This window comes from Macrotis lagotis, chromosome 7, assembly GCF_037893015.1.
Source record: "Macrotis lagotis isolate mMagLag1 chromosome 7, bilby.v1.9.chrom.fasta, whole genome shotgun sequence".
NCBI lineage: Eukaryota > Metazoa > Chordata > Mammalia > Peramelemorphia > Peramelidae > Macrotis > Macrotis lagotis.
Window position 1 is genome coordinate 217129715 of NC_133664.1, and position 12361 is coordinate 217142075.

The 12361-nt window shown below is 40.3% G+C and overlaps 1 protein-coding gene across 3 annotated transcripts in view; it reads left to right on the forward strand.

Moving 5' to 3' along the window:
- Positions 1-1402: 1402 nt before the first annotated feature.
- ARID2 (AT-rich interaction domain 2) overlaps positions 1403-12361 on the forward strand; it is a 244139-nt gene continuing 233180 nt past the window's right edge. For 2 of the 3 annotated variants that reach the window (XM_074194881.1, XM_074194883.1), the window contains exons 1-3: positions 1403-1626; positions 1745-1838; positions 2873-2970. In XM_074194881.1, the coding sequence (XP_074050982.1) occupies positions 1535-1626; positions 1745-1838; positions 2873-2970 (284 nt within the window). In that variant the 5' untranslated portion in view covers positions 1403-1534. Of the gene's footprint in view, positions 1627-1744; positions 1839-2872; positions 2971-12361 lie in introns of those variants that run through there. The other variant, XM_074194882.1, reaches the window with a different exon arrangement.

Below are 12361 nucleotides of genomic sequence, written 5' to 3' on the forward strand. Positions count from 1 at the left end.
GAAGATGTTAGACTTGGTACAGGGCATTTTCTCATTTTGGGAGTTCCCTACATCTGTGGAATCTCAAATCTTGTCCTACCCTTTTATTCAAGATAATTTAATCTGACCTACATGCTGATTATTATTAGGAAAGTTTTGATACTGCCTTAGAGAATTGGTTTAGTTCTTTTTTTTAATGGAATGCTTTGAATGATCCAGGTCTGAAAATTACAAAACAGGAAACTAAAGCGTCTATTTTATTTTCTTAGAACTAGGACCTTTAGAAATTTCATCTCTATTTTGTTGAATTTGTGGAGGCTTTTCTAGAAAAAAAATGTCACAGCAGAAGTTAGTGACTTTCTTCCACTTTTATGAACGTTTTAAAACGGTGGGGAAAATGAATGTCGATTCTCTTTTTTTTTTTTTTCCTCCCCGGTGATGATGTTCACGGAGGTTCTTCTGAGGAGTAAATAACTTAAACACTTTGGAAAACAAGCCGAAACGTCGGGGAAGGGAACATTTCCTCCGTCCCTAACCCTGGAACAACCGGTAGTAGCCGTTTCCCCGCTCCTCCCCCCCTCCGCCCGCTTTGTGTGCGTGCTGGAGGGCGCCGCACATTGCAGATGAACCCTAAGCCTCAGCGAGCTCACTCTATTGTTCCCGGCGAGTCGCCGCCGGGCTGCGCGGAGCCGGGCGCCGTGCCCGGGCCGGCCCTGGGGTGTCGCTGTGCCGCACTCGGGCTCTGCGGCGGCGGGAGGCAGCGAGGCGGGCATGTAGCGGCGGCGGCGGCGCGGCGGCGGCGCGGGTCCCTCAGCTCTGCCCTCAGTGGATCGCCGGCCGCGGCCCCAGTGACAGCTCCCGAGCAGCCGGCGCCTGTAATCCGCACGGTCTGCGCCGCTGCCGACCGAGCGACACACACACACACACACACACACACACACACACACACACACAGACTCTTCCCCTCCCCCATCGGCTGCCCCAATCCGACCCCCGAAAAAAAAAATCACCTCTCCCGGCAGACCTCTTTTTTTTTTTTTGGCCCGCTCCTATGTCCCGAGCAGCAGAACCATGTTGACGGTCCTTCCCGAGCGGACTCGGCCGGCCTGGCGCGGCTGAGGGCGCCGGGCCGGAGAGGGAGGGGGCGGGGGCGTGAGCGGTCGCCCTGCCGTGTAGGATGGAGATTCGGCCGTCCCCTGCCTCTCGGCTTTCTCTCGAATTTGTTTAAACTTTTTTAGAACCCCCCCCCCGCCTCCCCCCCCCCCCCCCCGCTCTCTCATTCCCCTCCTCCCTCCCCTCCCTCCCCTCCCTCCCGCTCCTTCCCTCCCTCTCTCCCTCCCTCCCTCCCTCCCTCCCTCCCTCCCTCCCTGCGCCGCCGCCGCCGCCGCCGCCGCCGCCGCCGCCGCCGCCGCCGCCGCCGCCGCCGGCCCATGACTGAGCCCCGCCGCCGCCGGCCGAGGAATGGGCTCCGGGCTCTGGTAGGCAGCGACGGGAGCGGGGGACGCTTCGGAAACGGCGATCTTTTTTTTTTTTTTAAATCTCCTTTCAAAAAATAATGGCAAACTCGACCGGGAAGGCGCCGCCGGACCAGCGGAGAAAGGGACTCGCTTTCCTGGACGAGCTGCGGCAGTTCCACTACAGCAGAGGGTGAGAGCCAAATCGGGGCGGGGGGAAGGGGCCGGAGGCGATCCCCCGGGCCGGGAAGGGGCCCCGAGGAGCCCGGGGGGCACCCCGGCTGACAAGTGCGGTGTTTTCTCCCCGGTAGGTCTCCTTTTAAGAAGATCCCCGCCGTGGGTGGGAAGGAGCTGGACCTTCACTGCCTCTACACCAGAGTCACTACTTTAGGCGGATTCGCGAAGGTGAGTGGAAGTTTTAATTTGTATTTCCCTCTCGCCAACCTCCTCCGAAAAGTCTCCTTTGACCCCGGGGGGGAGCCTCGGAGGCGGGGGGGGGGGCGCGCTCCGGGGGGAAAAGGCTCGTTTTTTCTTGTTAGACGATGGCACGGGAGGCAGCTCGGGGAGGGCTTTTTTCCGGCCTGGTGGCTGGTGTGCGTGCGGTCGGCGGAGGAGGGGGCCCGAGCCGGGGCGCGCCGCACACTGGCCGGCCCCCGGCCCCGCGGCCCCTCCGCGCGTGTGAGTGTGTGAGTGTGAGTGTGCGCGCGCGGGGCTCTCGCTCCCCGAGGCAGTTGTGCCGCCTGCGAGGAGCGCCGCCGCGCCGGCACCGGCGGGGACGCGGAGCCGCCGACTCCGCCGCCAGTTTCCGTGCGCCTCCAAATTAGCGCGGGCAGGCTCCCCCTCGGTAATCGGCGGCGAAATGCGCCCGGCGGCCGGGGGCGCCGCCTCAGCCCCTGCCCCTCCGGTTTACGGCGCTAACAAAAGAAACCGGGACCTGTCTCCAAATAGCCATCTTAGGCTTCAAAGCCAGGCAGAAACTGTAGGCCTCAAAGAAGGGCCTATCGAGATGGAGAGATGGGAGAGGAGGATCGCGATCGCTGCCCGTCCCGGCCTCCCCCTCCCCCCCACGGCCCCCCAAAGCCGGGACACTGGCAGGCCGCGAGCGTATCGATCCTTTTGAACTTTTGCGTGTTTGTGGGTGTGTGGTGTCTTGTCTGTGTGTGCACGGAAGCGGCCCGGGGACTGGAGAATGGTTATTGTTAGTCGTGCTCCAGAAACAAAACAAGCCCCCGCCAGACCTCCCCGAACGGAACCCGACTCCGGAGCCCCGGGGGGTGCCCCGGGCCGGGGGGGGGGGGGCTGCCGCTCGGCATTTCCGACGGCGTGGGCCGAGAAGGTGCGCGGGGGGCTGCCCCTAGACCCTAGCACGCTGGGTGTTTGTTAACGGCCAGATCAGCCAGCTTATTCACTCTCAGACATGTGTGTCTGTGTTTTAACAGGTTTCTGAAAAGAATCAGTGGGGAGAAATTGTAGAAGAGTTTAACTTTCCCAGAAGTTGTTCTAATGCTGCCTTTGCTTTAAAACAGTATTACTTACGGTAAGTGGTGGTGACTCTTCCATACTATTAGGAAATAAGGAATTTAAATAGAATTTTTGAAAGCTTTGAAAAAAAAAATCTGTAAATGTTTTCCAGTAACACTGGCAAATCTGATTCTTCTGAATCTAGTTGGAGATCTTAAATCTCAATCAAATGTCTGTTTATATTTTTCGTGTAAAAACTTGAAAGGGTGATTCCTCCTTCCCTACCCCATGTTAGTAAACACTTTTGTGACATTGTTATTGATTGTTTGATATTGACAGGAGGCAATGGTAGCTATTGAGTAAAGCTTGTTGCTGAAACTTTGTTTCTCTTAGGGGGAAAAATGTCTTTGTTTTAGAAGCTTGTTCACTTTTTAAAAAAATGACTTTCTGGATGTCAGAAATGAGGCTTTTGTGGGTAGGTCTTATTGGATGGCTTTTCAGTAAAGTATTATTGGAAGAAGTTCCTTTTTTCAAAGTAATCAATTAGCAGTATTCCCTTAAACATTTAAAAAGTATTGTTGAATTTTTAGAAAAAGTAAAAGGACATTATTATTTGTTACACAGTGTTTTTAACATCATGGTTTCAGGTTTTTTTTTCTCTTTTTATATTTTTTTCTCTCACTAGGTGTGAAAATTTAAAATGGAATTGTAACGTCTGTGTTCTACTTAAAGTACTATACTCTTGCTCTCTATTTTTTTTAAGGGTACTCAAATTTCCAGGAATATTTTCAGCTTTTAATTTTTTAATGAGGGGACAGGTAGCATAGTTTATTTATTTATTTATTTATTTACCATTTTTCTCACTGAATAAAGGATAATTGAAATCACTCCTTTTTTTTGAAAAACAAAGATTTTTTTTAAAAACATTTTTATCTTTAAGGAAGAGGTGTCTCACATGCTTTTGTTTTGTAAATAATTGACCTATTTTAAGTTTGCGTTTATTTATTGCTCAAAATTCACACAAACTTGTGTCACATTAAACATTCTCAAGTAGGAAATGAAGTAATTGCACAAGTGAACTTTCTATTGGCTGTCTTAGATTGGTTACAAACTTGAAGTTGAAGAGTTCACACAGTACTTGGGGGTAGCAATGTTTCACAGAAATATGCATAATTTAGATATCAGTAGTTTGTACATGCTTTGTGAGATGGTATTTATATGTTTTTAAAAAAAAAATGCAGGGCACAGCAATATATACCTTTTATATGTGTGAGGGATAATGCTAGACTGGGGTGAGAAGTTTTTCATATTTTAATTGACAAACTTATTGCTACTGTAATTCTTAAGGAATTTTCCTAAAGAAGAAAAACGTAACTTATTGAGGTTGACTTTAGTCTATTGGGATTTCCTTAGCCTAACTATTGATACCAGAAGATTTTTCTAATGCCTTTCCAAATTATGCCCATTTTATATAATATAATAAACTGTTTATAGTTTATATAAGAATGGCCTAAGCTTCCAAGAAGTGCTTAATAGGCTTTAAATGAGCTGTTATCCCATTCCATGAGATAAATTACTTTTAAAAGTTAAAAAGTTTTGTTTTATTTTGAAATAGTAGATATTTAAAAGTGGTCACCACTTTAATTGCATTGAAATACTTTTGACTAAAAAAGGCAATTATGAATATTATTTCAAAAAGTTGTTTTAGAAATGATCATTTTAAGCATGTAGATATATCTGCTGTTGGTGATCTTTAGAGGTGCTAAGTTGTTTACCAAAAGCACTCTCAGGGTTGTATGAAGGTATTTAGGTGAATCTCAAATACTTTTGTTTATTACAATTCCAGTAAATTTTTAGTTAGATGTCCTTAATTTATCTTCCATATGTCTGTTCCCCTAGCTTTTTCATTTTAGCTGGGCTCCTAGGAACAAGTGGCATCATCTGATTTGTAAATAAAGCCATGTGAAGATCTGGATAACTTAGAAATATCCTGGATAAAATTTTCTACTTTGGATCTTGAGAGATATCCTATGTGTATAGTATTGTACAGTGAAAGTTGATGTATATATGGTGGTGGTGGTGGTGGGGGGGGGGGTTTAACCTTCCCCTGAAAAGTAATTACCTTGCAGACCGGATACCATTTTAGATGGAAACCAACTTTATCAATCTATGCTAATTAATACAAGGGTGTGTTTGAAAAGAAAAAAAAAAACATTGAATAGTGACTGGGAAGTTAATTATTTGTTTAGTGCAACTGGAACTTTTATCCAGTTGGCTAGATAATTGTGCTTTTTTTTCTTGTACAGAGGATAGTTTATGTATTAAGAAGTGATATTTTAATTAAAGACAGAAAATTCACGTGCCAGTCATAGACATAAATTTTTGTGTTGGTTTTTGACTCAAACTGAGCATAAACATGTTTGTGGAATTTTGTCTATTAAACAATATCTTTGTAAGGGTAGATATTTGTGCATATTTATTTATAGAATAGCATAATCAAAGAATCATATAATTTTAGATGAGATCTTAGTGAGCAGCACCTAGTTAGTTCACAGCTTTCATTTCACAAGTGAGAAAAATGGAAGGTATAGTTTATAGTGGCTATTTTCCAAAGTTATATTCCAAAGAGAATAAAAAGTTTTCATAGGATTAAAATTTTTTTTTAACATGTTTAATTGTCAGATCAAAGTAGAAGATTATTAACTAAAAAATTTTGTAACTTAAACTATTTTGGTTCTGCTTTTAAAGAATTTAGTATATTCTACAGATTTATCTTTATAATGTCCTCATAAAATGCACCAGGGTAGGTTATCATTTTTCCCAATTTTATAGATGGCATAGTGAAATTTAGGATTTTCACTAATAGTATTCTGTTAGAGGACTTTCTGCCTTTCATGTGACCATTTCTTAAGCCAGTGATATGAAATGAGTCAAGTAGGAGAAAGTCAGTTCTCAATCAGATAGTGTTAAAAGTTTAAAATGTAATCAGAATTTAGATGACCGGTTTTATGACTTGTCCCAGGGTTACTCAGTGGATCTTAAAAAGACATTATCTCAGGGATAAGAGCCATGGGATTTACTGTTTGTGTTTCTGTTTAGAATATGAAGTTGTGTTTGGATGTTTAGTGAAATATTTAAAATAGATAGATGTAGAATTTTGTTTGACTTTGCTTGATACTCTTTTGGTAATCAAGGGTAAACTTGATATTTCCAGTATAAAAACTAGATTTTTTTTTTTAAATTTTAAAGGTTAAGTGATTAAGCTTTGTTTAATGGTATTTGAACTTGGAATCAAGGGACTTGGATTTGAATCCCTGCTTTGAATAACTGTATCTCCTTTATAAGTCACCCTTTGAATTTCTTTCCATAGCTGCAAAATAGGTATATGATGATTTTGTGTGTGTGTGTGTGTGTGTGTATAAAACCTATAGGGTTAGGAGTTTTTTGAGGAAAGCACTTTGAAAACAGTAACGTGCTTTTAAATGTTATGTTACTTGTTTGACTTTGAAAAAGTTCCTTAACATCTATGGTCTTTAGTTTCCTTATCTGGACTAAATGAATTTAAGATTCTTTTAGTTGTAAATCTTTAAAATGCCAAATATTTTAAAATGTGAAGAGTCGGTGTAGCATAATAAAAGGAACACTAGATTTGGAGAATCAAATTTGAATTCTGTTTCCAACCCTTACTAGTGGTATAATTATGGGCATTGTGTTTACCTGAGGCGCTCCTGCCTCATCTATAAAACACTATCTGTATCTCGACCTTGAAGGATCATTATAAAGTTCAAATGAAATTATCTATGTTAAATGCTTTGTAAACCTTTTAAGACTCTTCCCTTAAACATTGCCAAACTCTTAGTTTTCATTAACTGCCATTTTGAATAACTATTAAATGATGGAGTTAAAAAAAAAAACCCAACCACATTCACATTTAAGATAATTTAGACTTTACCTACCATCGTGCCTTCCAGTTATCATGAATTTTACAGAGTTACAGAATTTGATAGTTGGGAGGGATCTTGGGGATGTAGTCTGATGCCTTAAGTGAAAGGATTCTCTACTATGACTTAATGAATGAGTAGACAACTCAGTCTCTACTTGAAGACTTCCAAGGAGAGGAAGCCACCCTTTCTTTTCTTTTTTTTGCAAGGCCACGAGGTTAAGTGACTTGCTCAAAGTCATAGAGCTAAAGTGTTTGAGGTTGAATTTGAACTTGGGTCAAGATCAGTGCTCTGTCCACTATGCCACCTAACTGTCCCTAGCTCACCACTTCTTTAAGTAGTCACATCATTTTGGTGTTTGGTGTTTGTTAGGAGGTTTTTCCCCCTGATACCAAGCCAAATTTTGCCTCTTTTCAATGTCTGTCTACTGATTCTTGTGCTTTTGATTACAAGTAGAATAATTCTAATCTCTGCTGTACGTGACAGTCCTTCAGATACATAAAGATAGCTATCAAAAGTTCAACATTCTAGTATCCTCAGTCAGTCCTGTCCTACTAAGACAGATTCAGGATCCTTCCCTATCCTTGTTGCCTTCCGCTGGACACTTTCTAGCTTATTGATTTTCTTCTTAAACAGTGGTAGCCCGAACCGAGAACAATATTCTATCTAGAGTCTGGATGATGTTTGATCAAGATAGAGTATGGTAGAACTATTGCCTCGCTGTTCCTGGAATTTTGGCCTCTTTTAATGCAGCCCAGGATTGAATTACCATTCTCTAGCTGCCATGTCACAATGCTGACCCTTATATATTTATTCCTTTTAAATATCATCTTATTAGATTCAGCCCCATTCTTTAGCTTCTCAAGATCTTTTGGGATCTTAGTTTGTTAACCCAATATTGTTAGTTGTAACTCCAGACTGAGATACTTTCCGAGATACCTTCTGTCATACATCGTTTGACTCCAAAACTAGTGATATTTCTCATATGTATTACTACTGTGTTCTAAATAACCTAAAGTCATTGTAAATATTTTCTCTGGATTGTTCACTTGTGTCTGACTCTTTGTGACCCCCATTTGGAGTTTTCTTGGCAAAGATGTTTGAGTAGTTTTGCCATTTCTCCAGTTCATTTTACTGATGAGTGAGTGCATGGTGACTTGCCCAGGGTCTCACAAGCTAATAGTTAAGTGCCTAAGAACGGATTTGAATTCAGGAAGAGGAATCATCCTGACTCCAACCTGGCACTTTGCCACCCAGCAGGATAAAACCTATTTAAAATATTTCAATTAGATGAAGTTATGTGAAGCAGTTGTTAGAATACTGGACTTTGGAGTCAAAAAAAGATCTGAATTCAAATTCTACCCCAGATATTTACTAACTGTGCAACCCTGGAAAAATTAATTAGCCTCTCTCAGCTTCAATGTTCTCATTTGTAAGCTGAGGGTAATAATATCTATAAGATTTATCGTGAGGATAAAATAAGATAATAAAGTACTTTGCAAATCTTAAAGCAACAATAATAATAATAATAATAATAATAGTTATTGTAGAAAGTTTGCTTTTCTTTGTTAATTTAGATGAACAAAACCATGTTTTTTATTTTAAAGGACTTAGAGAGTTCACACTGTAGTTCAGTCTCTTAATTAGTCTTTTTGTGAATCACTTGAGGTAAGGTAGAAACTCTTGATTTGTTTCAGGATGATTTGCTTGCAGTAAAACATGAGTGCTTTTGCAAACAGTGCTGTGTACACAAATGGAAAAAGTAATTCTAGAACTGGTAGAACTCTCGTATCTAAGTAAATTATATACATATGAGTTTTCCTTTAATTTTTAAAAATAAAATGAGATAAGCCTGATTATGATATAAAGTCAAAATGAACAAAAACATTTTAAAGGGAATATATAGAATAGTTTAAGAAGTTGAGAAAGAAACCCACTTAAGGAATTATTATATCCTAGAAATCATGTTTAGTGCATAGCATAGATTTATCTTAAGCTAGTATTAATTTTCTTTCTTTCTTTTTTTTTGGTTTTTGCAAGGCAATGGGGTTAAGTGACTTGCCCAAGGTCACACAATTGTGTGTCTGAATTAAGTGTCTAATGCTGGATTTGAACTCAGGTTCTCCTGACTCCTGGTGCCCTATCCATTGCTCTACCTAGCTGCCCCATTAGAAATAATATTAACTTAACCTTTAGATAGACATTGTGACCTAATGGAAAGAATATTGAATTTCTAGTCAAAGGGAATGTGATTCAGACCTATATCTATGTGTCTTGAGCAGGTTGCTTAATGTCTCATGGGCCCCTCACTTTTTCTTCTGTAAAATAAGCATTTGACCTAGCTGGTTTCTGAGGTCCCTTTCAGCTTGAGATCTATCATCTTGTAATCCTAAATCACTCGACTTCCAAGGAACTTAGAAAGAAGAAAAATTTACTTAATTATTCCCAATTGTGCTATATGGCAGTTTACCCATTCCTGTACATTAATCTAAGTGTCTTTGGTTCTCTACCCTCCTAACACCTTTTGTTTTTCATTAATTGCCAAGTCCTATTGATTCTATCTCCTGAATTATTCTTAAGGTCAGTCCTTCTGTCTTTCCACTAGTAATTGTTCTGGTATGGTGCCCCATTAATATTGTCTTGATCTATTATCACAGACTCTTGATGTCTTTCTATCTCCATTTTTTTTTCTTCCGTTCTTCCTACTGCTCTCACAGTGATCTTCCTTTTGCAATGAGTAGACATTCTTCTCATCAAGTGTCTTCACTGGATCCTTTTTTGCCTAAACAAAAAGAACCTCTTCAATCTGAAACCATCTCCAGTTCCAAACAAACTGAGCTACTGTGTATCCTGAATAGGACCCACACTTTTCCACCTTCTTATCTTTATTCAGTATTTTTGGATCTAGAATTTCCTCCCCTCTGTATGTGTCACTTTTACATTCCTTTCTGACTTGTAAAATACACTTTCAAATGCCTCCTTCTTCTTAAAACTTTTTTTTTCTGATTCCCTCAATAACCTTGCATTTGTATCTTCTATATTGTGTTGAAATTTTTCATATATGTTGAACATGTGTTGTGGTTGATTATATCTCTCACTTTGCCCTTTATGTGTCTGACAAATCTTTCTCAGTCTCCTTCTCTCAGTCATTTATGTCTCCCACTTAAATATGGGAATACCCCAATGTTCAGTTACTGTCTCTTTGTGGATGATTCTCATGTCTGTAAATTCAGCCCTCTCTACCATTTTGTCCAGAATATGTTCTCATTATCATTTTCCTCAAACATTGACCTCTTCCAGACTTTTCCTATTTCTCTTGAGGGGTACCACCATCTTTGAAAATTCGAAGTGTTGGAGTTCTCCTTGATATCCTCACTCCCTCTCACACTATTGAGTTTTGAATCAGTTGTGAACCCTGGTTGTTTTGACCTCCACAAAATCTCTAATATTCTCGTACCACTACCTTAATTTGTATTTTCATGAAATAATAAGCTACAAAAATAACCTGAAAACCTATTAGGGAACTTCTGGAGTAGTTTAGGTATGTGTTGATAAGGTCCTGTTATATTGGGCTCTGTTGCAGTGTGAATAGAAAGGAGAGGAATCAGTAGAACGGTCTTATTTCTAAAATACCTGCCACGTCTCTCACCCTTCCAAACATAGTCATCACCCTAACTGAAAAACCCAAATATCTCTTAATTAGAATATTGCAATAGCCTCCTAATTGGTCTTTCTGCCTCAGATCTCTCCTCTCTTCAATCCTTCCTCCACACAGCTGCCAAAGCAATAGTTCTAAGCAGTTCCAAAGGATTCATGATGAAAAATGCTTTCCACATCCAAAAAACTGATGGAGTCTGAATGCAGATTGAAGCATAGTATTTTCATATTTTTTCATGCCTTTTTCCTTTTGGTCTGTTTTTTCTTTCACAGCATGACTAATATGGAAATATGTTTTACATGATTGCGCATATGTAACCTATATCAAATTGATTACTGTTTTAGGAAGTAGAGAGGGAAAGAGAGAGAAAAGTTTGAATTTCAAAAATCTTGTAATAAAAATCAATGATAAAAATTGTCTACATATAATTTTTAAAAAGTAGCATTTAAAAGAAATAAGCCTTCTGAGGCACATGCGAATACTATTTTCTATAAGAGGCTTTTCAGATTTCCCCCTACCCCCACCAACTGCTGGTGCTTCCCCTCCCAAACTCCTCTTAAAATTGTCTATTTAATTTGTATGAGTTTTGCAGATTTGTTTGCACAGTTCCCTTCACTTGTAGAAACTTAGTTCCTTGAGGACAAGGATGGTTTCATTTATGTTACTGAATTCCTGTGGCACCAGGCACATAGTAGGCACTTAATAAATGCTGCTAATTAACTATAGATGTTTGTCCTATTTTACTACTAAAAGTTCCACAAGGGTAGGCACAATATCTTAAACTTTGTGTTTTCCCTAATAAGTAACCCAGTCGTGAGTGCATAGTACATGCTTAATAAGTATTTTTTAAGCTTAATGACTGACTGAAAATAATAAAATATAAAAATAAGAAAAACCTTAATAGACGGACCCTCCCTAAGTAACCCCCTCTTTAGTAGGGAACTCAACAATGCCATAGTGGATGGTGGTTTCCAGTGCCACTTCGTTGGTGATGAATTATGTTGGTTCTATTGATATTTATAAAATCACTGCGGGAGGGGGGGAGAGAGTGTAATGGATAGAATAAGCAAGTTAATAAAGAAGAAAATGATTTAGGTCAAGGAATGACCTTTAACTTGAGTCCTACTTTGATTGCTCATCAAGGCATGAAGATGACCTTGGGTTCTTTCTAATGATACCAGAGCTTCAGGTAATGGACTTGTATTTCTTTCCTGTGAGGACCAGGTGTGCATTTTTTTGGGTCATGTGCCATGTAGATAGTTTCTGGAAGAGTGTTGTGATCTATCTCCTCCACATGGAACCTCCACCTCTGAAATAAAAGAATTTTTAAAAAAAGAGGGAAATTAGCCTGCTAAATTAACATATTAGAATGTTTTAGAAATAGTTTACATTTTTCTTGTTGTAGACTCATTTGCAAACTCTTGCTTAAGACCACCCAATACAAGGAGTTACTGTATTTGTACTGGCCCCTATTAATGTTTATCAGGAAGTCTTAGAAAGAAGTGGGGTTATATGGCAAAGATATTTTTCTTTGTCTTTTCTGCTTGCCTCTCTGTTTCTGGAATACATGGAATGAAGCCATGGAAATGAGAGTCAGGGAATGAGAAGGCATCAGAAACAAAATATAAGTGAGAAATGGTTTAAAAATAAGGTTAAGCATTCATGTGTACAGATTAGTTACATACATACTAGGCTCATAACTGTTTAAGCTGGAAGACACCCTTAGAGCTCTGGGACCAAAGAGATTAAGTCATTTATTGAGGGTCAATTAGATGGAATTTAGAATACTGAATCTCATGATTTGAAGTCCAGTGCTGCTTTAGGAAAGTAGTACTAAACTCCCTTGTTTCACATCCCTGTGAATGACT